This window comes from Saccopteryx leptura, chromosome 6 (assembly GCF_036850995.1).
Source record: "Saccopteryx leptura isolate mSacLep1 chromosome 6, mSacLep1_pri_phased_curated, whole genome shotgun sequence".
Taxonomy (NCBI): Eukaryota; Metazoa; Chordata; class Mammalia; order Chiroptera; family Emballonuridae; genus Saccopteryx; species Saccopteryx leptura.
In genome coordinates this window covers 10315186-10341960 of record NC_089508.1, presented here as the reverse complement: position 1 = coordinate 10341960, position 26775 = coordinate 10315186, and the positions used below count along the sequence as shown (strand labels likewise).

The following is a 26775-nucleotide window of genomic DNA, read 5'->3' as shown; positions in this document are numbered from 1 at the left end:
TTCTCTCTTTCTCCTGAGCTTGATAAGGATCAATGTGTTGTCTCTCCTCCAAATTTGCTCGTCAATACACTCTCTGTGATAATGGACAAGTTTCCTTTAAGCATTTTTTCCCTTCATGGTAAGCATGTTAAGCTTTCTCAGTAGGGGGCGCTAGAGAGGCATTGCAGGGGGAAGCTGGTTTCCACTGCAGCTCCCAGCAGCTGCTCAGGCAGGTGGTGGTTGGTGTTGGTGGGAGGACCTTGGTGTGGTGTAAGGACGTCCAAGACATGCCAGAAATGTACAGTCCCTAGGCCACCTGACCCAGCACGGTGACCACTACAGCCCAGCTCCCTCCACACTGAGTTCATGAGCCTCAGGCCTCCTGTCCACACTGCTGCTCCCACTCCCCCTGCTTACCTTCCCTTTTGGACTTTTTTGTCCTGTGGGCCTCCCAACCCCGACGCCACGTGTCCTCCTGTCCTCACCAGAGCCCGCACTCCGCCCTCATGTCTGCACCGCCAGCCTCTCACTGTGGCCTGCCTGGGCCTCGGATGGTGGCTGCATCATGGTTGCCCGAGACTGCAGACCAGCTCTGCCCCGGGCCAACCGGTGATGCCAGTGGGCTGAATCAGCAGCTCTCCGGTGAGAACTGACCCCCCGAGGAGGCAGCCCCCTTCCTAGCATTCCCTGTAAGCCCTGGAGTATCCTAGAGTTCTAGATTTTAATTCTCTATTATGAAGCTGTGATGAAATAAAAAGCCACTACGTATAAAGATGGAGTAAATCTTTACAAAGTGCCTGACACATATGTAGTACTCAAAGGAGTGTGTTATTAAAAGATGGAGTAAGTCTTTACACAGTACCTGACACATATGTAGTCCTCAAAGGAGTGTGTTATTAAGGGTAAACAGAGACATTATTACTCCCATTTAACACATGAGCACATTGAGGCTCCGAAAGTTTGAGTAACTCCCCAAGACCACACAGCAGAGTGGAGCGAGGCTTCAAGTGTGTGCGCGCACTGTTCTCTTCTGCTACCCCTGCATGCTGTTCTTTGGACTAACCGGAATAGTTTCGGTAGAAGTTTGGGTTAGAATAAAACGTCTCTGGAGGAAGTTGAGAAGGGCAGGTACGAGCTTGTCTTCAAGGCTCATGGGAAATACATGACCATCGGCTTCAAAGAGGGACAGGGAGGTGCAGGGGTACAATCGATCTTCCGTGGGGAGCGAACTCCAGAACGACAGAGCCCTGGGGTTCAAGAAGACGCCCAACCATTGTCTGGGACATAAAGTGAAAAGCCAAATGAGTAAGAAGTCCTGGCTATAGAACTGGGAACCAACAGGAAACAGCCGATGACAAGGAGACCGTATTTAAAGGGGCAGTAGAGCCAGTTGCATCCACGCCCCTGGGTGTTGCTGTCCCTAAGACACTGTGGGCTGAGATCTCACCATTGATTGATTGGTCTAGGGCTGGGCAAGACCCCACAGGGGGTCAGGGAAAGCCTCTTGTCTCTTACTGCTGCCTGCTTTGTCTGAGACCCCACAGACCACATAAGGGAAGAAGGGAAGGCTTCAAATTGCCTGTGCACATGGTGGGAACACAGCTCTCCTGGGACGCACGATAGGGACAGGAGAGGCTTGCAGCACAGTGGAGCACCAGTGGGCATCCTCTATCTGGAAGAGAAGGGGGCTCTCCCAGGGTGGGTCCCAGGGGGCTCAGAGGCTACAGAGCTCATGGGATGGAGAATAAAAAAGAATTTAACCCGGAGCTGTTTTTTGTCTACAGGTGCAGATGAGTCACAGCCTCTTTAGCTAGAGAACTGGAGGCATTGGGCCAGGAGGGTACAGATCCAGTTTTAGAAATTTCCACTCGAGGCTAGCATTTGCTGAGAATCACTGCTCACCTGCACGCATCCCCACCCTGCTCACAAGTTTGAATGTCCAGGTTCTCCCTTCCATCTCTGGCCCTGAGTGGACTAAATCATTCTGAGGAAACACAGTAATCGTTACACACAGATGACCTATGTGACAGCTCTGGGACAGCCAGAGGAGGAAACTGAGAAGTTATTAGACGCAGTGAAGATGCTCAACGTGGGCGCTCAGGTGGGCAGTTAAGACTCAGGTCTGCAGATTTCCTGTACCTGGTAGAGAAGCCAGCCAGCAAGTGGAAGAAAAGATTTATGCACAGAAGCAACCAAATGTATAGTATGCCCATACATGAAATTAACGGGAAGTATGCAAGAGCTGTAGGAAAAAAGGAAACTTTGTTGGGACCACATGCAGATGCGAATAAGAGAAGAGATTGGGATGGGATCAGAGAAGGGAAAGAGGTTGGTGAAGTTATATACACATAACACAGCATTATAGAGAGCAGAAAAGCAAATCCTGGAGGGAAGGGGGAAGGGCTTTGGGGGAGGGGGCAAGGGGGATGTTGAGGGGAACACGGGGGTGGGGGGATGTATTCCGTGGGACACTTGAATCTATGTAAACACAATAAATTAAATCAATTAAAAAATAAAGAGAAAAGATTGGGCTTGCTCTCAGATGGGAAAATTCTACATGTTCTTTAAATTGACTTACAAGGCCAGTGTACCGTATTTACCCCCACGTATAAGACTCACCCTTTTTAGAAAAATTTGGTGTCTGAAAACTGGGTGCATCTTATACAATGGTTGTAATTGGTTTTTTTTACCTGCATTTCCTGCTTTTTTTTTGCATGGATGAGGAGCTATATGAATTATATGAATAAAACTTGAGCTCAATAACTTTATGCAATACATTTTTTTTTAAATTTCGGGCCTCAAAATGAAGGTGTGACTTATCCATGGAGCGTCTTCTACATGGGAAAATACGGTAATTCCCAGCAACATCCCAGTATCTGTTCTCTTGGACCTTGACAAGAGGATTCTAACATTTTATCTAGAAGAATTATTTTATTAAAACATCCTGGAAAAAAGGTCATTGAGCTAAAGCCTGCCAGCTTACGTGCCACTGCTGTGAGGAAACAGGGACACTGGAAGGTAGGCTTCCCCCTCGCTCCTCTAAGGGAGGGTTCAGTCTCTTCCAGCCCTGCTCCAGCCACCTATGACCTAACCTTGCCCAGAAAGCTGGTGTTTGCCACTGAAGGCTGAAGGTGCCCAGGGCCGTCGGCCCCATCTATGACACTGTGGATGAGCCTAGGGTATTTCTTCCAAGAAGCAGGTAAACTGATCTCATTTGCACAAGGGCCACTTAACTATGTCTTGCCTGAATAGTCAGGTTTTTTATTCTTCCCTCGAAGATCTCTGTTGTGGGTGTTGATAGTCCTGTTTTCTGCTGCTTTGTTTAATATATAGTGTTTCCTTTATTCCTCCTACCTCAATGCCCCACTCATATCTCAGGCTGGGACCTACTCCTAATTTAGAGCTCTCTTGCCCCCTTTTGCCAACTTCTATTATGAATCTACCTTTGCCACCCAGCTTAGTGTATTCCAAGGTTCTCTTTACCAAGCCACAGTCACAGAGCTCCAGGGAAAAGCAACCTGGTCTCAACTCTCCAGGCAGAGGAGAACAGAAGCTCCATCTCCACACATGCTGCAGATGGCTTTTCCAGTCTACCTGAATCATTACCAGCTAGAAGCAGCGGTCATTGGGACTTGGATGTGAGCTGCAAAGTATAGAATTGTGACAACAATTCCAGTGCCATGTGGACTTTTCCTGAATATGGACTTTTCCTGGACCCCTGCTCCTTGTGACAGCTCCTAACAGACTGAACTGGGGTGGGTTGCATTTTTCAGGGATTTGGCATGGTGATGGTGCCAACTTGGACTTGGTGAACATGTTAAGGACACTACTCTTTTATGGATTCTTGCTGTATTGGCCAAGAGTTTGCTTAAAGGCTTTAATCACTGTAAAAAAAAAATAGAAGACTAGATAAAGAAGATGTGGCACATATACACCATGGTATACTATTCAGCCATAAGAAATGATGACATCAGATAATTTACAACAAAATGGTGGGATCTTGATAACATTATACGGAGTGAAATAAGTAAATCAGAAAAAAACAAGAACTGCAGGATTCCATACATTGGTGGGACATAAAAACGAGACTAAGAGATATGGACAAGAGTGTGGTGGTTACGGGGGGCGGGGGGAGGGAAGGAGGGAGAGGAGGAGGGGGAGGGGCACAAAGAAAATTAGATAAAAGGTGACGGAGGACAATCTGACTTTGGGTAATGAGTATGCAACATAATTAAATGATAAGATAACCTGGACATGTTTTTTTTTAATATATGTACCCTGATTTATTGATGTCACCCCATTAAAATTAATAAAAATTTATAAGAAAACCCCCCAAAACCCAAAACATCCTGGAAAATCTGTTTTTAAAGTACGGATAATATGGAAGACTCGTTCTCTATCCTAAAACTAGGGTATTAACACCTGCAGTACCAGGTACGAAACCATAGACGGGGCTCCCTCTAGTGAGTGAGGATGAAGAAATAGATCTGTGTGTATATAAGAACTTCGCTGACAAGTGATCACAGCTCAAATAAAGTCTGGGCTACCCCGTTGCTTGGATACAACTGTTAGAGAAGATTATCTGGAAAAGAAAAATGCTTCGATATCCTATAATCTGCATATCCTTGGAGTGAGCAATTTTATGCCACAGATACATTATGAAGATGTGCATCTTGGTGTTTTTAAAATTAAGAAACAATGGCAATGTCTATTGAAAAATAATTTCAAACTAAAAAACTTACATATGGCACACTTAAAAGTGGAATAATATCTAGTTATTAGTGTTATTGTGTCCAAAAAAAAAAAAGTTTAAAAAGCAGTATGTAGATTAAGATCCCAGTTTGGTAAGTGTGAGTATGTGTGTATGCATGTGTGTGTGTGTGTGTCTATTTTAGCAATGTATGTATTTATATAAGAAAAACATATAGCAAAAAGCTAATGGGACTCAGTCTGGGTGCTGGGTGTTTGAGTGACTATGTTATTTTCCATATTGGTTTCATGGGTTTTATGAAGTGCAAATAGTGATCATGTAGGACTCATGTAATAAAATGTTACTAAAGGCAGCTTTCGCAACGGGGCTGGAGGTCCTCGTTGGTAGAGCAGTTCTGTCTTAGTTGCTGAGTCATACAATTGGTGACACCCACAAGTGTCTTTCCCATTTCTCACTTAGCCACGGGACACGCCCATCCTCGGGAGAGCTCTCTCAGGGGGGAGTGCCTTGGCAGGCAGTGACAATCCAAACCCCAGTTTAGTTTCCTTCTTGTCTCGCTTCCCTGAAAGCTGAGCTCCAAATCGAAGCCCCATTGTTCCATTGTTCCGCTCCGCTTATCTAGCTTGGCTCCGTCAGACACCCTAGTATATCCCTGACCTTTTTAGAGCCATTGCAGGTGTCAGTCACTTGAACAATAATACTTCTGTGCCTTTTAAAATCAGGGCAGGAAGAATTGTGCTAAGATAAAGGCCCCCTGGAGGTGAATTCCTAAAAGGAACAAAGAAAAACGTTTACATCTACGCTCTTTCTTGTTACTAAAAGCTGAGTAGCTCATATATATATATGGTATTTGCTTCAAAAGCAAAGAGCTTATAACTGAATCTAGTGCACTCGTATGGACAATATAAATGATTGGCATATCTATTTCTGCATTTTTCATACTGTCTGAAATGACCTTTCTTGTATTTAAAAAAAATCTTCAGTTATTTCCTTTCATATTTTGTGGTTATGTAAAAGCCTCAATCCTTTTGGGAGAAAAGTTAGATTCTGATCGCCTTTCCGGAAAGGCTTTGAGGGTGGAGGAACTGTGGCGTTCGGGGATATCAGTGTTGTCAGCCCGGGCGGTATGGAGGCCCAGCGGTGGTTCCCGGGCCAGGCTGGCAGGCCAGGCTCAGCCCTGTGGGTACAGTGTGTGTATGGGGTGCGGGGTCCTCCTCGTGTGACGGCAGCTGCGGCACATCTGCCTGGTCTGCTCTCGCTCACTAGACCAGAGCAGGGAGCCTTCCCGAGGTCTCCCAGCTCCAGCGACTGAAGCCGCAGCTTCTGGGGCTTGAACCCAGAGAGCAAGGCCTGCGTGCGGCGAAGGCGTCGGAGCCAAGGATGGTGTCTCCCCGGCACGTGGAGACTGCAGGCTGGTGGCTCCAAGGGCTCTGATCCTTCATCAGTGCCCCGAGACTCGCCCTGCCCGTCTGCCAGTTCACCCAGCCTGCTCTGGCTCAGGGCTGGGCCGCCCTGCGGGCAGCCTCTGGTTTCTGGTGCAGGTAGTCAGCAGGCGGCCTGGCGCTCTGCTCCCAGGGAAGAGCCTCACTTGCTCACTCTTTGGTTTTTTTTCTTCTCTCTCACCCGGAGGGCTCAGCTCTGACTTGCCTCTCAACCCCGTGAACTCTCCCACCTGCACCTTTCACTTCTCGGCTGCCATGACTGCTGTTCTTGTTTTATATACGATATTTTCCCCTGTATGTAGCATAAACGTTCCTAATACTGCCGACAGTCCGTGCTAGGAGGACCCCAGGTCTCAGTCCAGCTTTGCTCCAGGGTGCTGGGTGACCTGAGGGAGGGGGGGGGACAACTACCTCTTCAGGCCCCAGGCGCTTCTTTAAAAAGAGCCACAAAAGAAAGGGCCCTACCTAGATCAGGTAATGCAGACGACAGAGCGCTGTTACTTAAACTGGGTGGCAGGAACACTAAAGCTATGGGATGTTAGAGTTATGAAAAAGAAATATTTCTGTGATCTGCTGACCTTGATAAACACGGGATTAAACACCGCGTGGGAGTCTCCTCCCTGCCGGACTCTCTGTGGTCGTGGTGTGGGGGTGGGGCGGGCGGGGGGTGGCGACCTCACAGGCAGCTGTGCAGGAAGCTGGATATTATAGACCTTGGCGATGGGGGGCGACCTGAGCCATGCGTCTCCCGCCCCTCCACAAGCTGCCTGGGGTCTGCTCACAGCAGACGCAGGGGCCTGAGCCGGCTCCTTCTCACCCTCATTTAACCAGACTCGCGGCCCCTTCTGCCCTGAGGCTCAGACCAGCCAGCCCTTTAGCTTGATGGGCTTTTCTTCTCACCTCTCACCTGTGTCAACCATCTACTCTTCCCTGGGTTACCAGATTTAGCAAGTAACAATGCAGTACACTTTGTTAATTTGAATATTATATAGACAACGACAAAAGTTTTTGGTATAAGTGTGTCCCAAATATTGCACGGGCTATACTTACACTAAAAGGTCATTTGTTGAAATTTAGGTTTAACTGGGCATCTTGTTTTTTTTTTAATCTGGCAACCCACCCCTCCCACACTTCTTCCTCAACCCAGCCTCCAGGGAGAAGAGATGCTGATCTGCTTCTAGGATGTGTCAGTGACCCTCTGTAACCAGCAGGGGGCAGCACTAGCCTTTGGGGCAGTGGGTGTGGACGGGGACGAAACATCTCTTCCTCTGAGAACTTCTCTCTGTGTAAATGGTGGGGGATAAGACGTAGGCTCAGGGTACCCATTATCTGAGGGATCCCCATGACTTTGTCAGACATTTCCCTCTCAAACACAGAGTTGATCAAGGCATCTCCAGAGACTCATATGATTCCGTGTCGTCCCATTAATCTTACTCAGTTTGGTGCTAGAGTGAATGGACTTCCCTGCCCAGGCCATCCTGCTATTATTTAAACGTTTAGTGGCCTGAGCATTTTGTAGGTAGTGAAGACTAGTGGCCCACAAACTGAATTTGACCCTTGGACTTGGAAACTCTGCCCATGGATGCAGACCCTGTGGGTTAACACCTCAGTCAGGGAACAAGCTCTCATCTCCGGTTCTTTCTCCAGCCAGGAGACCCAGCTCTCTGAGTCGCCTCCTGACAGCCGCAGATCCCTGCCGCGGTGAGTTGGTCCAGACCTGAGCCCTGCAGCCGGGCTGGGTCAGCCTGCCCTCCATCTCTGTGGAGGGCTGTCTCTCTCACATGAGCAGCCAGGGGAAAACAACCCCACCAGACACGTAGCATGGGGCGTGGGGCGTGGGGCAGACGTGTTCCCTCTCGGTCTGCTCGCTGGGTGCACGTCAGCCCCGGATTCCCTCGTCCTCTCACCTGCCACTGGCTTTCTGTCTTGAAAAATCTTTAGAGCAATCAATATTCCAGATTCGGGTTTGGGCAAAACCGGCCCTGGGGGTCTGAGGCTGTGTCAGCGGCCCCGCCCAGCTGACGGGGGTTTGGTGATGACATGGCTCACAGCCACAGGCAACAATGCAGAACCATGGATTTCCGTGTGCTCTGGCACCATGTTCAGACATAATCGTCAGGAAACTCGTGGGTGTTTCTAGATCCTTGCCCTGTTTACAACCTCAGTAGCACACTGGCTTCTAACACATCAGTGAACAAAGGCAAAATATAACCTTATTCTACAATATCGAGAGATCCAGAGAAGAGATAACAGCATTTCTTACCCCCAAGGGTCTTCTCGAGCAATGGAGTGGCCATTTAGGATTGCAGATGAGTGTGGTGGGGCTCACCCGGGAAACAGAGCCGACAGGAGATGATATCTAAATCAATACCTATGTCTATGTCTCCCTCCGTCTTCATATCTGTACCATCTATGTCTCTACCTAATGAATGATATGGAATTGGCTCAAATAAGTATGGAGGCTGGCGAGTCCACAATACACAGAGCTGACACCCCAGTTTGAAGACCATCAGGCAAGAGAACTCCCCCTGACTCAGTGGAGGGCCAGCCTTTTGTTCTATTCAGGACTTTGACTGATTAGATTAAGGCCACCCAGCATTACGGAGGGCAATCTGATTTTACTTAGTCTACTGGTTTCAATGTTAATCTCATCCAAACACCTTCACAGAACACACTCAGAAAAGTGTCTGGGCACCTCAGGGCCCAGTCAAGTTAACACATAAAATGAACTGTCACTTGGGGTTGTCACAGCTGGCATGAGCATCATAGCTCGGGGTCCTCTGTGCTCTATTAAGAATATATTTGGATTCTGACTATGACGGAGAGGGCAGTGTCAGGCTAAGTCTTCCTCAAGAAAGATGAAAAAGCCGGATAAAATATGCAGTACAGATTGCTGAAGGTCCCGGAGTGCAGTGAGGGAAGCAGCGTTAAGGATGAAGCGCAGATTCCGGAGAGCAGAGAAATGCGCTGAGGCAAGGCTGACGTTTGCTGCTGCCTCTTCCCCTGGGACCTGTGCTGCCTCTTCCCCCTGGGGCCTGTGCTGATCTGCAGCCTGGGGCGTAGAGGTGGGCATTCAGCTCTGGCCCTGGAGCCTATCACAGTGCCCCTGGGCTGGGGAAGAAAGATTCAAGTTCAGAGCCAGCACACAGTTAGGACTTGAGCAACTCAGAACCCAGAGGTAAGCCCAAAGTTGTGAACCCAAGGCGCTGCATACAATTTCTCACCACGGAATCTCCTTTCTCCTAAGTGGTGCGAGTGTGGGATGAGATGCTGAGTAGCCATGCAGAAGTCATCTACTAGAAGAACAGATTTGAGCCGGCTCTCAGAACTCCGGAGACAGAAATTGCTGCCCAGATGTGTGAAGGGCGCGGGGCCCGAGAAGACAGCCCAGGCTTTCAAGAAAGACCTAACGGCCACATCACAGGGGCGAGGCCAAGCAAACCAGGCCTCGGAGGACCGAGACCCCGCCACGCCTGGATCGTGGGGGTCTTTCTCTACTCCACCTGCCCGAGAGAGGAAAGTCAAATCTTTTGAGGAAGGTAATCTTCAAAGCTACCTAATCTTTCATACACATTGTCTGGCATTCAATAAAAAATGACCGGACATTTTGAATTACAGGAAACATAACTGAAAACTAAGAGAAAAAAATATTAGATAAACACAAGAATTCAGAGATTGGAGTTACCAAATACAGATTTTTAAATAACCACGCTTATTTTGTATAGTGAAAGAAATGAAAAGGTAGGAAAAAAAAACCCCACAGAGACTTCATTTTAAAAAGAATCAAATTCAAACCCTAGCACTAAAAGTGAAGAACTGGAAGCTAACTGAAATTCAGAATTCAGTGGGTTCACTTAACAGAGTATCAAACACAGCAAAAGAGAGTTAGAAGCAGAGAAGAGGCAAGTAGAGACGCCCAGCGGAAGCCTCGGGAGCAAGCTGAGTGGGAACGCAGGAGCGCAGCAGGGACGCGCAGCAGGGACGCGCAGCAGGGACGCGCAGCAGGGACGCGCAGCAGGGACGCGCAGCAGGGACGCGCAGCAGGGACGCGCAGCGCGTGCCGGGAACACCTAACACCCGTGTCCCCGCGGTTCCAGAAAAAGCAGAGAGAATGGGAATAGAAGCAGTTTTAAAGAGATGGTGTCTAGGAATTTTCCAAAACAGACATCAAATCACATATTCAAGAAGTGATATGAACCCTGAGCTGAATTAATACACGAAAAAGTGCACTTTGGGACGTCATTTTAAAATGATTGAAAGACAAAAACCAAACAAACAGAAAAATAAAACACAGGGAAAAATTTTAAAGCAGCCAGAAGGGAGAAGAACGTCATTCCCTTCCAAGGATAATATTAGGACTTATAGACAACTCTTCAAACCAAACAGTGAAAGTCAAAACATAACAGAATGACATCTTTAGGCCACTGAGAGGAAACATCTGCCAACCCCAGATTCTAAACCTGATGAAAACATCCTACAAGAATACAGTCCAAATAAAATAAATAAATAAATTTTAAAAAGCCTGTTTCAATGACTCTGATTTCTTGATCACGAAAACAGCGGCACTGCAAGTCTTTTCCATAATTAAATATTTTTAGGGTGTTTAGAAATGTAATCTAGGCGTCGGGGCTGCCGCGGGGATGGGAAGAGGGGGCCGCGGAGGTCTGGGGGGCTGCAGCTGGAGGGCAGAGTCCCAGCTACCTCGCCCGCATCTGCTGGTGGGACCGCATAACAGACACGCATTAAAGGCAAACAAAGCAAAACAGGCAAACAGCTGCCTCTGAAAAACAGAGCCGGAGGATCTGATTCAATATCGAGACGCATTGTGAAGCTGCATTCATTAATTTAGGCGATGTGGTGTCGACGCAGGAAAAAGACAAACAGTTCGACGGGATGGTCCCCAAACAGTCCGGAAGCAGACCCGCTCCCGCAGGGTCAGCTGTGAACCTCTGCGCCCGGCTCTTGGCTGGAACGAAGGGAGTAGACATTTTATGGCCATTTTCATGGGCTCTGTGGGACCCGTGGAACCTCGAGGTGGGGTGACAGACACCCATGGCCCCAGTGATGTTTTCAGCACGGGGTCCTATGTGTTCATGTATGTTGTACCCAGACAGGGGTTTAGTCCCAACACTCAAAACCTAAGTTACCTGCCATCCAGCGACAAAACAAGTATGTCTGAGACCCCACGGCATTCCAAAGAGGGTTCAAACCCCACTGAACAGGGCATCAAAAGATCGTTAAAAATAGAAATTTTAGGTAGCTGTTGACTTACTGTGAAAGGGTCAGGTTCTTCCAGATGGTTAAAAGGTCCGTTTGGAATCTCCAGTTGGGAGGACTCTTACCGGAGTCCCCGGTGACTGGAGTCCCCGGTGACTGGCAGGGCAGCCGAAGGCGGGAGGGAGAAGCCGCTCAGTGAACGAGGGATCACCAACAAGGCGCTTTTGTGGAGCAGAGCCCCAGGGCGTCACCCGTGCTGCCTCCGCAGTTCCAGCCCTGGGCCCTGGCCCAGAGCCTTCCTGTCAGTGTCGCTGTGTCATAGTGAATGTCCCTGCCACCAGGACGGGCTCGCCCTGCAAACTAAGCCTTTCCTGCCCAGGCACAGCGCCTGACGCCTCTCCATCCGCACCTGTGGGTTTGGGGGAAGTGCAACCTACATGGTTTCGCTGGGAGGGGTCACATTTGACACCTGTTCCAGTGGCCACTTGGGATTTGGACATGCCCCAGAGCTGAGCTGTGCTCTGCAGGAATGAAGGACAGCCCTGGTGGCTGGGGCAGCCGGACTGATGGGCCAGGAGGGAGAAAAATGTTCGCTGCGCACCTACGACGTATCTGGCATTTAATGTGTCACACTCGGGGCTTCGTTTGATCTTCACAGCCGTTCTGTCAAGTGGGTTTTATACTTTCCATTTGGCAGGGGAAACTGAGGCACAGAGGGATCAAGCAACGCGTGCAAGGTTGCCCGACCAGCGGGAGGTTGTCAGAATCCGCCAGAGTTGGAACTCTGCGTCCGTCCGCTGGTTTCCCAAGGAGAGAGGAAGGAGGAGCCGAGAGAGCCCGTGCTGTGTGCACAGGGTGGACGAGGTCAGGGTCCCTCCCGCGAAACTGTCACACACAGGTGCGCCTTTATACCGCGTCCTTCCCCGAGCTGTTTCCTTCCCCGCCTGGGTCTTTGTCTCAGAACCCCACCCTGTGACATGGCTCCCCGCTGTGGTGGAGGTGGGGTGTGGATAGGGCCAGACAGAGCATGTGGTCAGGGTGGACCTCACAATGCAGTACCTTCCTGCCGGCCCCCACCCGGGCTTCACCCCGCTCGGCCTTACCCGTGCCTGGCTGTTGGAAGGCTCTCCCAGTCACCACTGTGTCCTCATCCACACCTGCCCACAAGCCTACAGGTAACCCTGCTGTCTACAGGGGGAAGTTCACAGCCTCTACCCTGGCATCGAAGCCTCCAACCTCTCACCTCCGCATTACCTTCCACGGTGACCGCGACCTGAACTCGGTGTTGCTGCAGAACTGGTTTCCTCTTGCTTTACCAGAACGGGCTTTCCCCTTTCTTTCCCAGGGGGCTTTGCCATAGCGTGTCTTCCTCACCCTCCCGGATGACCTGATTTTCAGATCCAGCTCAGGGCTCACCTGCTTGGGCTGCGTGTTGGGGGTGGCGGGGTTCTACCACTGAGGTTTGGGGGTTATGACTGCTTCCTAGACATGCCCCACCTACAGCCACCCTCTAGGCTTGGGCACCGACTTCCTTGTGGGACGGGTATTGTCACACTCAGTATATAGAGGGTGGGGCAAAAGAAATTTACTGTGTTCTATATAGAAAATAATACAATAATTAATAAATACTAATACAAGAACAGTGGTTTGCATACTCTCCACTGGCACATGCGTTTGCCCCACCGTGCGTGCAGCTCAGCTGACATCCCTTTGCGCTTCCCCACTAGGGTCAGGCAGACGCCCCTGTAAGGCTGCGGGGGTGCAGTGCGGGCGTGGGACTTCTGACTTCTGAGGGAAGCTCACTGCAATCAAACACGCCCCCAGTTCACCCCACTGACTGAGTAGCTATCTGGTCTACATGCATTGCCACACGGCATGGGAACCCGCCCACTTCCTCTGATCTCTGGGTTGCCCTCGGACATGTGATTTGGCGTGTTGGACACGCCCATGTGTGCGCTGGTCCATCCTTGCACCCTTTCTCTTAATGGAGCTCCTGCCCTGGCCCTGTCTCCTCCGAGCTGATCTGGACCCCGGCGTCTGGACAGTGACAGTCCAGGACGCTCTCACTTGGCTGTACAGCCAACACCGGCCACCACTGCGGAGGAGACTTCGATGTCCTCTGTGCCTTCTCCTGGGACCCTCACCCGGAGGACAGTCAGGAAAGACCCGTGGGACGGCGGTGGTAGTGTACGCCTCGCAGGAAGCCACGGCAGGAAGCTGTTCTGAGCTCCAGCTCTCTGGCCCCAGCTGGCACCAGGCTCAAGGAGACTGTAGAGCAGAGGGGACAGTGAGGTCGACCCCCCTGTAAGCAGTGCTCCTCAGTGTTCACAAAGCCCCAGGTCACCTTTATTAGGATGTCTGCACACCGACGAACTGGCCCTCACATCACCCGTGGTGCAGGCCGGTGCTGGCCCGCCTGCTTGTTCAGCAACGGAGAGACAAGACCCCCTGGCCTCCCGCCACGTCACCCTGCAGCCGGGTTGACGACTTTTCCCAGGAAGAGTAGGCTCTGGGTGGTCACTTCCCAGAGGAACAGCAGGAAAGGCCTGTTGAAGTGGGCGTGCGGGGCCGACGTCACGTTCAGAGGCCGGGGCTGGGAGAGGAGGCCCGAGGCGGCCGCCGCCCGGGTTCCCCGCTCGCTCATGTCCACGACCGCTTTGTGTGACACCTAGAAGGAGGACAGAGGGCAGAGGCGGCTCAGGACCCCTCAAGGGGACAGATTCCACCTTGTGAGCCGCTAAGGGGAGGGAGGAGGAGACTCCTCTCATTCAGTCCTTACAAGCCCTGCCTTCCAAGAGAGCAAGACTAGCCCTTGTTTCATCTTCCCCTCTCCCCGCCTCTCCCCCTCTCTCCTGTTTTAGGGACTTGCCCCGAGGGTGTGTTTGCTCCTTGAGAAGACAGATAAGCTTGAGCCTGGCTGAGGGCTGCCCGAGCATGAGCCAGGCTGCAAAACCCAACAGCAACCTGCAGGAACACTCCTCAAGCACCCGGGGGCGCGGGGCATAGACCCGAGTGTCGCTTTCCACCGCGGCCTGCAGTGCCTCCCCAGGCCTCAGTTTCCCCGTCTCTCAGATGGCTTGCCCTGCCTCAGGCAGTGGTTATGAGCTCAGTGTAAGTGGGCTGCCCGTTGTGCCAGGCCCTCTACGCTCCACAGCGATGACGAGGGCAGAGGGAGGTCCACTGCCCGTCCTCGGAGAAGTAGAAGGAGTAAACACAGAGCTCATCTCACACCGAGGGCACTAAGACTTCGTGGAGGACCCCGCCATGTGTCTGTTGAGCTCTCTGTGTCCTTGCTCTGAAGAATATGGAGAGAGAGGTGGGAAGGGTGCTGCCCATGAGAAGGAGCCTTCAGAATTGGGGCACTAAAGAGCCAGAATAGGAAAAAGAAAGGCAAACCTGACTTTGAACTATACCCCTCATGTCCAAGCGGAAAGGCGCGTGCTCGCTCCCACCCCCACCAGCTTACCCTGGAGATGGTTTTGTTGAGCTGTCCAGTGATTCCTGACCAGTCAGCTTCGGCGTTGAATATGTTGGAGAGACCAATGTGGGGAAGGATTCCCTCCAGGTTGTATGTCCCAGAAATGGAAAACCGTGGCAGATGCAAGTCCAGCAGGCTGAGAGAGAACCAGACAGGGAGGGGCGCTGTCTCGTGGCCGGTGCTGCTGCTGCCCGAGACGCTGGGCAGTCGAGCTTCGGGAGGGGAAGCGTTTCCCAGAGTGAAGGGAACCAGTCTTCCCACGGTGCTCCCTGCTACGCCAGAACATCCCACAGCCCCAACATGCCCCAACCCCCTCCTCTTCAGATGTTATAGACCTCCTGTGATCTCTTCACAGACCCTGTCAGGCTTCTTGTGTCTGGATCTGAGCAGACCCCTGGCACCGCCATCTGTCTTTATCTTGGGCACACTGCGGGAGAGCTTTCTAGGTGCCCAGCACCGGGCTGGGTTTTTCTAAAGCGTGACTGATCGAACGCACATCACATATTGTTAACATTCTCCTACCTCCACGTCGGATTCGCCAGGAGGTCCTGTCGGCCTAGCTTTGGAACTATATCTTAAATCCATCCACTGGCAACCCCCCAACGCAAGCCACGACCGCCTCTCCCCTGCCCGAGTTCCAGGGGTCTGATGAGAGAAGGTGGCTGTGGAGTGTGGGTACGGATCGCGGGATGACTCTCTCTGTCCCTGACGCGCCTTGACATCATCACATCGCCATGTTCCCTGGGTTCAACTTGCAAGTTGCTTTGGACGCAGAGCAAATCTGTCCTTTTTCTTTTGGGGGGATTATTCTTCTTCCTTATTGTTTGAGGGTTACTAGGGCACCTGCAAGCTTGGCAGGTTGATAATCACCAGCGTGGAAACGTCTGCCTCTAATGAATTCAGCTTAGAGACCCTAATTCCGGTTGGGGAACTGTGACCAGCTTAACTCCTGGGGGCAGTGTGAGGGTCCAGATGCCCAGGTGAAGTGTGGGCGGTTGGCAGTCGGGGGTGAAACTGTGAAAAGGAGGAAATGGGGGTGGAGAACGGGCAGAACTTGGAGGGCAGGCCCCGCCCTTGAGGGGGTTTTGGGGCAGAGTCCAGCAGAAGGGTCAGGGGACTGCCCAGCACACAGTCGATGTCCGACCAGTGTGAATGAAGAGGAGCCCTTTCCAGGAAGCGTGAGTTCCCTAGGCTAGCGACCTTCCTCGCAGCCGGGAACCAGGTGAGGGAGGGGGACCCGGTGGTCCGAATGTTTTACGTCTGAAAGCCCATGAAAATGCTGCTCTACTGTTATAACTCTGGCAAAAGAACATCCGAGATTTAGAAAAGCAACTTGGACTGGCTTTGCTTCTTGAAGGTCAAAGTAAGAGGTCAAAACGAACCCTTCCTGGGGGGAAATCTATTGCTCTAGAAGACTCTATGATACTTCCTCGTGAGAGGGGGAAGGCTCACGGCAAGGGAGCATGAGACTGCGGGGTTGGAATCAGGAACTGATCAGAGCTGGGTTGGAATCAGGAACTGATCAGAGACTCATAGACAACAGGGACAGCTCCTTAGACCCTGGCCTCTGTCCTTGACCTGTGTTCTTTTCTTTGGTACTTGAATCTCTGCCCAACACCAAACACCCTTTTCTATGCCTGGTACGGCGGTGTGGTTGGGACACCGAGAGAAGGCTGGTGGTTGGGAGAGAAATCTGGGTGGACTCTGACTGCTCTGACCAAGAGGATGTGGCAGAAGTGACATTTCCAAGCCGAGGTCTTCCGAGAGCAGGAGCTCCCACTCCTGGTCTGTCGGAACTCTGCGGGGCCCGGCGCTGCCCTGTGGCAACATCGCTGATGCCCAGCCGCCGTGCGGAGGACCAGGCTGGCTTCGTGGAGACGCCACATGGCGACCGAGGGATGCCTGCTCAGCCCTTCGCTGTGACAGCCGCCCGGCCCAGCACCAGCCCTCCGCTGTGACAGCCGCCCGGCCCAGCACCAGCCCTCCGCTGTGACAGCCGCCCGGCCCAGCACCAGCCCTCCGCTGTGACAGCCGCCCGGCCCAGCACCAGCCCTCCGCTGTGACAGCCGCCCGGCCCAGCACCAGCCCTCCGCTGTGACAGCCGCCCGGCCCAGCACCAGCCCTCCGCTGTGACAGCCGCCCGGCCCAGCACCAGCCCTCCGCTGTGACAGCCGCCCGGCCCAGCACCAGCCCTCCGCTGTGACAGCCGCCCGGCCCAGCACCAGCCCTCCGCTGTGACAGCCGCCCGGCCCAGCACCAGCCCTCCGCTGTGACAGCCGCCCGGCCCAGCACCAGCCCTTCGCTGTGACAGCCGCCCGGCCCAGCACCAGCCCTCCGCTGTGACAGCCGCCCGGCCCAGCACCAGCCCTCGCACCAGCCCTTCGCTGTGACAGCCGCCCGGCCCAGCACCAGCCCTTCGCTGTGACAGCCGCCTGGCCCAGCACCGGACATCCGAGCGGGCGTCCTCAGGCCCCCGCCCCCGCCATCGTCTCCCTCCAGCACAGGAGAGACCCCGAGTCGGAACTGCCCAGTGAGGCTGGTCCACTCACAGAAACAAGAGAAATAATAGCTGTTTTTTCCCCATCATTCCACTTTGGGCTGGTTTGTTATACAGCAAGAGGTAATTAGAACTCAGGGCCAGATTTCAGCCCAGAGCTCCCTGTAAAGAGACGCCCCAGGAAGGAGGGGGCTCGTGAGGGCGGCCTCGGCCAGCTGAAGAGGCGGACACTGCTGTGAGCACAGCACCAACCGGAAAGCGGGGGCGGTGGAGGGGCTGGGGCTGCGACCCGCTGAGCTGGCACTTGGATTCGACAGTGCTCTTCACGGTGTTTGCTTTCTTTAAGGAATGCTTTAATTGAAAAAAAGATGCACTTTTAAGAAATACACACTGTTCTGTGGGAGTCATAGTTATTCTTAATTATTGTTCTTGATATAGTTTTTTTTGTTTGTTTGTTTGTTTTTTTTGGCCACATTTAACCACCTTCTGCTGGTGTTATTCTTTGGAAAAGGGAGAAGCAAGAGGAAAGGGAGCTGGGAAGAAGGACGCGGGAGGGGGGTCAAGACTCATGCCCGGGGAGCACCTCTCCTGATCCGGGAGCACTCAGGGCTCCGTGTGTATTAACTCAGCGGATTCTCCGAACATCCCATCGTGGTGGTTATTGTAGCCTTGGTTTACAAAGGAGGAAATCTGAAGCCCAAAAGGCAAGAAAAGCGCCTGAGAGGTTAGGTTGTTCAGCCTAACCCGGAGGCTGGACTCTTGTCACTGGAGTCCATAAAGAACAGCTCGGGGTTTTGGACCGGGTCAGCCGGACCTACGTCCTTCCGGTTTGTCACTTACCTGGGCAGGAGCAGCTGGCTCCATTTCCTCAGGGTCTCAGGCTGCAGCGAGGCCTCCACCTGCTCCATCTCCCCCGGGTCAGGGAGGACCAGCAGGGCCACGGCGTTCCCGCTGAACTCTATCTGCAGCACGGTGCAGGCCATGGCCGGGTCGTAGAGGAACCTGTGCATTGCCTTCTGCTGCATCATGGGGATGCGGGGAGAGGCCCTCTCCTGCTTCTGGCTCTGGTAGTGATGGAAAGGGCGCTTCCACTTGGCTTAGGACACAGAACCCGTATAGCCATGAGCACACCCTCCGAGAGAGCGCTCTGGGCAGATGTGCTCTGAGCCATGCTGGTTTGGTGACTTACTCCTGGGGATGAACGTCTCAGGCACACAAGTGATCAGGAGGCCAGAACATAGGTCCGGTTCAGCCACCAGAACAAGTCCCCAGAATCTGAGCTCTAAGGGCCTATGATTCTATTCCGTTTCAGAGCGACTTAGCATTCAAGAGGGGGAAAGTATTTCCATATATCTACTAAGCACCTTCCATGTGTCAGGCATTATCTCTTTAGAGCTCCATTAAAACTAATAGTAAGCGCCTGGCCAGGTGGTGGCGCAGTGGATAGAGCATCGGACTGGGATGCGGAAGACCCAGGTTCAAGACCCTGAGGTTGCCAGCTTGAGCGCAGGCTCATCTGCTTTGAGCAAAGCTCACTAGCTTGGACGCAAGCTTGCTGGCTTGAGCAAGGGGTTACTCAGTCTGCTGAAGGCCCACGGTCAAGGCACATATGAGAAAGCAATCAATGAACAACTAAGGTGTCGCAACGAAAAACTGATGATTGATGCTTCTCATCTCTCCATTCCTGTCTGTCTGTCCCTGTCTATCCCTCTCTCTGTCTCTCTCTCTCTCTCTGACTCTCTCTCTATCTCTGTAAAAACGAACAAATAAACAAAAAACTAATAGTAAGCAAGTTTTGTAATTTCTGTGTCAGAGAGGCAAAGTTGAGTCTCTCTGTACATTTATGAGACGTTCTCAACTTGCAGACCCATCGGCGGTAGGGCAGGGGTTGGGGCCCGACTCCGCCTCCACAGCTTGTGTTCGTGGCAAACACTGAGTGACTCCATCTAACCACCCGCCTCTAGACAACCACAACCTTCAACACAGAAGTTGGAGGGCCACCCTCTACGTCCCAAGTCCCTAATATTCAAACTGAGAAAAAGAAAGAATTTAGTTAACAAGATGGAATATGTAAAGCAAGCGCCAGAAAGGCAATTGTAGAAAGGCGGGGGTGGCCCTGGGCCTCCCGGGCGGGCGGCGCTCACCTTTGAAGAAGATGTAGTTGAGGAGGACCATGAGGGTGTCGTCGCTGAGCTCCTGGAGGCAGCCCACCACCTGCCCGTACGTCTGCTTTCTCACGTAGGCGTCGATCTGCCGCCCCGTGGTGGCGGAGTCCGTGAAGTTAGCGGAAAGAGCAGAAGCCCCGTACAGCTCCCGGACGTCGTCCAGAAACTGCTGCCGGGGCTGCAGCTGCTTGTCCAGGAAGAGCGCGCTGCCCACTTTCAGTTCAAGTTTGGGGCTGGGCAGGTCAAGGGTGCGGACGAGGCTCTGGAAGCCCCGGTGGATGTCGGCTGGCGGGGTCTCCGTGAGGTTGAAGCCCAGGCCCTCCAGGATCTGAGTGGAGGTGTCGGCCTGGGCCCCGAGAGAGAGCAGGGCCAGGGCGGTGGAGATGCTCACTGGAGAGAAGAGGATGTTTCCCGAGGTCTCCACTGCCAGCCGCTTGTACAGACGCAGAGCGAAGTTGGTAATGGTGGGTGTGATTTTGTGGTAGGTGGGCGCGGGCTCTGACAGCTGACCGGCGGGGGCTGGAGGCCTCCTCGGACTCTTATCTCCATGGGCAGGAGAGGGCTGGTAGTGGGCGGAGGCCAGGATCCCTGCCCCCAGTAGCCACAGCCACGCTGGCCCCATCCTCTGGAAGCAAGACCTTGAACACATCACTCTCTTCCCATTGCTCATACAACAAACCTCACACCCAAGCTGTACCCCACAGGCGTCCCGAGGGGCCCTGCAGAGGAGGGGTTGGGGGACGGCAGGCGGGGCTCTGGACACGTCCTCCCGAGGCTCCAGTTAGCACAGCGGCTCTTCATCGGCTTCACACACCGGTGCGTCTCTACCATGTTCGGAATGGGACTCGGGGCTATGAAACAACTTCCGTGGCCTATTTTCCTTCCTTCCTTCCTTCCTTCCTTCCTTCCTTCCTTCCTTCCTTCCTTCCTTCCTTCCTTCCTTCCTTCCTTCCTTCCTTCCTTCCTTCCTTCCTTCCTTCCTTCCTTCCTTCCTTCCTTCCTTCCTTCCTTCCTTCCTTCCTTCCTTCCTTCCTTCCTTCCTTCCCTCCCTCCTTCCCTCCTTCCCTCCTTCTTTCTTTCCTTCCTTCCTTCCTTCCTTCCTTCCTTCCTTCCTTCCTTCCTTCCTTCCTTCCCTCCTTCCCTCCTTCCCTCCTTCTTTCTTTCCTTCCTTCCTTCCTTCCTTCCTTCCTTCCTTCCTTCCCTCCCTCCCTCCCTCCCTCCCCCCCTCCCTCTCTTCCTTCCTTCCTTCCTTCCTTCCTTCCTTCCTTCCTTCCTTCCTTCCCTCCCTCCCTCCCTCCCTCCCTCCCCCCCTCCCTCTCTTCCTTTCTTCCTTCCTTCCTTCCTTCCTTCCTTCCTTCCCTCCCTCCCTCCCTCCCCCCTCCCTCCCCCCCTCCCTCTCTTCCTTCCCTCCCTCCCTCCCTCCCCCCCCCTCTCTTCCTTCCTTCCTTCCTTCCTTCCTTCCTTCCTTCCCTCCCTCCCTCCCTCCCTCCCCCCCTCCCTCTCTTCCTTCCTTCCTTCCTTCCTTCCTTCCTTCCCTCCCTCCCTCCCTCCCTCCCTCCCTCCCCCCTCCCTCCCCCCTCCCTCTCTTCCTTCCTTCCTTCCTTCCTTCCTTCCTTCCCTCCCTCCCTCCCTCCCTCCCTCCCTCCCTCCCCCCCTCCCTCTCTTCCTTCCTTCCTTCCTTCCTTCCTTCCCTCCTTCCCTCCCTCCCTCCCCCCTCCCTCTCTTCCTTCCTTCCTTCCTTCCTTCCTTCCTTCCTTCCTTCCTTCCTTCCTTCCTTCCCTCCCTCCCTCCCTCCCTCCCTCCCCCCCTCCCTCTCTTCCTTTCTTCCTTCCTTCCTTCCTTCCTTCCTTCCTTCCCTCCCTCCCTCCCTCCCCCTCCCTCCCCCCCTCCCTCTCTTCCTTCCCTCCCTCCCTCCCTCCCCCCTCCCTCTCTTCCTTCCTTCCTTCCTTCCTTCCTTCCTTCCTTCCTTCCCTCCTTCCCTCCTTCTTTCTTTCCTTCCTTCCTTCCTTCCTTCCTTCCTTCCTTCCTTCCTTCCTTCCTTCCCTCCCTCCCTCCCTCCCTCCCTCCCCCCCCTCTCTTCCTTCCTTCCTTCCTTCCTTCCTTCCTTCCTTCCTTCCTTCCTTCCTTCCTTCCTCCTTCCTTCCTTCCCTCTCTCCCTCCCTCCCTCCCCCTCTCCCTCCCTTCCTGTCTTCTTTCCAGCCATTCTTCCAATCATGTGTTAAGTTTCAAGGATTGGGATGATGCCCAAAACTCTGGAGCAAATGTTCGGGACACTGTGACAGTGAGTGTGGCCCGGGCTCCTTTGCATCTCGGTGTGGCTGTTAATGATAATGTTGCCCGTTAGAGGGGAGAGGATGTTGTGGGCAACTCCTGGGACAGGCCTGCCCGAGAGGAGCGCCCTCTACCCTGTGACCTTCCATGGCCTGCTTGTGGATAGGAGGACCTTGGGGACCTTGTGGGGTAGAGCCCTACCCACAGCCCTAGAGCAGGCAGCAAAGGCAGACGGTGGGTGGGGCCTGGGGGCAGACAGGAGGGACAGATCAGCTCCGCCTCCATCAAACTTGTCACATGCAGTGTCTTCAACTACATCAGGGGTCCCCAAACTACAGCCCGCGGGCCACATGTAGCCCCCTGAGGCCATTTATCCGGCCCCTGCTGCACTTCTGGAAGGGGCACCTCTTTCATTGGTGGTCAGTGAGAGGAGCACATTGACCATCTCATTAGCCAAAAGCAGGCCCATAGTTCCCATTGAAATACTGGTCAGTTTGTTGATTTTAATTTACTTGTTCTTTATTTTAAATATTGTATTTGTTCCCATTTTGTTTTTTTACTTTAAAATAAGATATGTGCAGTGTGCATAGGGATTTGTTCATAGTTTTTTTTTATAGTCCGGCCCTCCAACGGTCTGAGGGACAGTGAACTGGCCCCCTGTGTAAAAAGTTTGGGGATCCCTGAACTACATCTTAATTGATCCAGAGGTTTGGGAGAGATTTCTGTTATGGGTTGAACTGCGCATTCCTGCACCCCAAATTCATATGCTAAAGTCTTAATCTCCAATATCTCAGAGTGTGATCTTGTTTGGAAACTGGGTCACTGAGAGGTAATTAGTTAAGGTGAACTCAGTGGATGGACCCCTAATTCAATATGACTGGTGTCCTTACAGAAAGGGGAAACTTTGGACACAGACACGCTCAGGAGAACGTCGTGTGAGATGAAGGCCGAGATCTACAAGCCAAGGCCTGCCCAAGACCCCAGCAAACCGCCAAAGGTCAGGGTGAGGCCCACGACAGCCCTCCCTCCGCCTCAGAAGGAACCGATGCTGCCCACACCTCAATCTTGGAATTCTGGCCACCAGAACCAGAGACAGACAACACGTTTCTGCTGTGGAAGCTGCCCGTCCGTGATCCTCTGTTATGACAGCCCAGGAGGCTAACACAGGACCTCTTGTGCTTTGTTACAGAGAGGACGTAGGAGCAGGCCAGCCCTGCTTCAGGCTGGAGTGCAGCTCAGCTGGAGGGGAAGCTGCAGTGTAGACAGGGCCTGTCTGCTCACTCTGCCTCCGTGTACTGCCCCCTCCCCTGTCAGTGTCTCCTGCACATCCCCACGTGTGCACAGAGCACACGGGGCCTGCCTGCTCACTCTGCCTCCGTGTACTGCCCCCTTCCGTCTCAGTGCCTCCCGCACATCCCCACGTGCGCACAGAGCACACGGGGGCTGCCTGCTCACTCTGCCTCCGTGTACTGCCCCCTCCCCTCTCAGTGCCTCCCGCACATCCCCACGTGCGCACAGAGCACACGGGGCCACGGTGCTCACTGTTCTCCGTGTACTGCCCCCTCCGTCTCAGTGTCTCCCGCACATCCCCACGTGTGCACAGAGCACACGGGGCCACGGGGCCACTCTCCCTCCGTGTACTGCCCCCCTCCGTCTCAGTGTCTCCTGCACATCCCCACGTGTGCACAGAGCACACGGTGCTCACTCTGCCTCCGTGTACTGCCCCCTCCGTCTCAGTGTCTCCCGCACATCCCCACGTGTGCACAGAGCACACGGGGCCACGGGGCCACTCTGCCTCCGTGTACTGCCCCCTCCGTCTCAGTGTCTCCTGCACATCCCCACGTGTGCACAGAGCACACGAGGCCACGGGGCCACTCTCCCTCCGTGTACTGCCCCCCTCCCCCCTCAGTGCCTCCCGCACATCCCCACGTGTGCACAGAGCACACGGTGCTCACTCTGCCTCCGTGTACTGCCCCCCTCCCCCCTCAGTGCCTCCCGCACATCCCCACGTGTGCACAGAGCACACGGTGCTCACTCTGCCTCCGTGTACTGCCCCCTCCCCTCTCAGTGCCTCCCGCACATCCCCACGTGTGCACAGAGCACACGGGGCCACGGTGCTCACTCTGCCTCCGTGTACTGCCTCCTCCCCTCTCAGTGCCTCCCGCACATCCCCACGTGTGCACAGAGCACACGGTGCTCACTCTGCCTCCGTGTACTGCCCCCTCCGTCTCAGTGTCTCCCGCACATCCCCACGTGCGCACAGAGCACACGGGGCCACGGTGCCACTCTGCCTCCGTGTACTGCCCCCCTCCCCCCTCAGTGCCTCCCGCACATCCCCACGTGCGCACAGAGCACACGGTGCTCACTCTGCCTCCGTGTACTGCCTCCTCCCCTCTCAGTGCCTCCCGCACATCCCCACGTGTGCACAGAGCACACGGTGCTCACTCTGCCTCCGTGTACTGCCCCCCTCCCCCCTCAGTGCCTCCCGCACATCCCCACGTGTGCACAGAGCACACGGTGCTCACTCTGCCTCCGTGTACTGCCCCCTCCCCTCTCAGTGCCTCCCGCACATCCCCACGTGCGCACAGAGCACACGGGGCCACGGTGCCACTCTGCCTCCGTGTACTGCCCCTTCCATCTCAGTGTCTCCTGCACATGCCCACGTGCGCACAGAGCACACGGTGCTCACTCTGACTCCCCGCACCTTGATGTCCCCGTAGGGAGGGTGTCTTCCCCCTGCTCCCTTCAAAACAGACACCTCCCCTGGCCTAGTCCACAGGGGCTGTTCACTGCTGACCAGCCGGTTCTTGTTGTTGTGTGTTTGTCCTGATAACGTCTGTGCCTTAATCAGCACCTTGAGTGCCGTTGGCCCAAACCAGTGGCCCCTGGATCAGTCACAGACTCCGACTGTGTGGGAGAGAGCGTATTTTTGCAGGAGGATTGTAGTGCCTGCTGCCCTGACCGCTCCGCTGAGCCTGAAGGCCGGTCGTCCGGAGGGATGGATGTAACCTCATATGTAACCTCATCGTTGGTGATGTCGAAACTGGTCAAAGTGCTGTGGGCAGTCTCCCAAGGCCACGTCCTGCCTGCCTCCTCCCTGCCTAGCGGCAGTTTCCATTCCCAATGTTGGGTTTCCTTTCGACGGGGGATTTGGAAGAAGCAGAACTGGTCTGCCCCTGGGGAAGATAAGAAATACAACTACCACGGGACTATTTTGGGCTTATCCTTTTTGTCCCATTGAGGTCACTACAGTGTTCAACCTCCTGCGCGCCAAGCAGCTCCCAGGCTTGCCGAAGGACACAGCTCCCGATGAGGACCGAGTTATGAGGATAGGGGCCTGGGTCTGACTCACAGCTCAGGAGTCCCTCACTGTCTGGTTCTGTGCAAAGGAACCTCTCTCTCTGAACTGCTGTCCCTGTTCGCAAAACGCAAATAATAACGTCTACCTTCTGGGGGTGGAGGTCCCTTGAGGATTACAAGACTCACAGTGCATGAAGCACCTGGCACAGGGAACGTACACAGTGTTCATTTTCACCCCTTTCTACCGAGTCTGGGTGTAATTATATCCCATGTCCTTCTTTCCTTTCTTTTCTGGAAAGATCCCAGAGGAAAATTAGGAACTTCACTAATTCATTATAATATTCCTGTCTATTGTTCATTTTGTGTTTTGGGGATGTTAGCTAGATTGTAGCTGGTTGCATCCCCAGCCAGAGATGTTCTACAGTGCAGGGGAGGGTCGAGCACGATGGTTTGGGACCATCTCAAAGACTGGAGAGGGATTTGGCGCGGGCGAGAGCAAGCTCCGGAAAGGCTAGGCAGTCCTGCCTGGTGAGCGCGGTCCCGCCCCAACGCCGCCGGCTGGGAAACACTTGCTCCGTGTCATTCCATTCAACCCTACGAGACCCTTAAGGCACGGATGTTATGATCCCCGTTGTACACGTGGAGAAACCGAGACTCGAGGTCAAGACAGGCACCTGTTAAGTGGCGGGGGAGTGACTCCAAGTTCAGACCGGGGCTCTGAAGAGCGACCCTTTTCATGTGACTGAGCTTCTAGTCAGTTTGCTACAGCAGTCTAGTCACTTTGCTTTGGGTTGTATTCTTCTGTTTTCTGGTCTATCAGCCAGGAATACCGGGAGTTCCTCTCTCAAAATTTTTGAAGACTAATTTATTTTTCATAAAAGGGCATTTAAAACCTGACGCTCCAACCTCAAACCTTAGAAGCAGAACATCATGGCATATTTTCTTTAAGGGACTCAGTTCTCCCATCCCTGCTGTGAAAGCCAGAGAGAGAGAGAGAGAAACAGAAAGAGAGAGAGAGAGAGAGAGAGAGAGAGGCAGTGCCCGCCCCGGCCCGCCACCCTGCTTTCATTCCCAGAGCAAGCCTGGTACTCACAGCAGGGACCCTGCGCTGGCCCGGGTCCTCACTGCATCGCCTGCGCCCCACAGGGGAATGGTGTTTGGTGATCACAGCAGCCAGTCAATATTTGTCCAGTCAGTTCCTGGAACCGGAATGAAGACAGTGTGCAGCAAACAGGCAGGGACCTGTTTGTCAGAGGCCCCGTCCCGCCTGCCTGTCCTACAAAGAGTGTGCTGGGATTCTGGGCCCCACGGGCGGGTGGGCATGAGGAGAGTTCGAGACCAGGGCTGACGACAGCAGGGACCTGTTTGTCAGAGGCCCCGTCCCGCCTGCCTGTCCTACAAAGAGTGGGCTGGGGTTCTGGGCCCCACGGGCGGGCGTGAGGAGAGTCCCAGACCAGGGCTGACAGCAGGGACCTGTTTGTCAGAGGCCCCGTCCCGCCTGCCTGTCCTACAAAGGGTCACCCTCGCAAAAAAAATGCAAGATGTTAGCTAACCGTGTAGTGGCCACCACTGCATAGTACGTGCAACTAAAACCATCGGGCTGTGCTCCTTGATCTTACACGGTGATGCATGTCGATTATTTATGAATAAAACTGTGGAAGAAGAATGTGAGAGAGGCACTATCTTCACTGCTTTACCGATGGGAAACTGAGGCT

At 53.6% G+C, this 26775-nt stretch overlaps 2 protein-coding genes across 2 annotated transcripts in view; both read right to left on the bottom strand.

The window, feature by feature from the left end:
• Positions 1–11504, bottom strand: part of LOC136377617 (alpha-1-antitrypsin-like) — a 58356-nt gene extending 46852 nt beyond the window's left edge. The window contains exon 1 of the mRNA XM_066344639.1: positions 11405–11504. The gene's annotated coding sequence lies outside the window, so the exon portion shown is untranslated. The remainder of the gene's footprint in view (positions 1–11404) is intronic.
• A 2097-nt stretch (positions 11505–13601) lies between these two features.
• On the bottom strand, positions 13602–26346 carry SERPINA11 (serpin family A member 11). The gene is made up of 5 exons (XM_066344636.1): positions 26154–26346; positions 19469–20114; positions 18165–18420; positions 14816–14963; positions 13602–14017 (listed from the first exon to the last, which is right to left on the bottom strand). Exons 2-5 carry the CDS (start codon positions 20109–20111, stop codon positions 13814–13816), a joined length of 1251 nt encoding a protein of 416 aa, XP_066200733.1. The 5' UTR covers positions 20112–20114; positions 26154–26346; the 3' UTR covers positions 13602–13813.
• Positions 26347–26775: the final 429 nt, after the last annotated feature.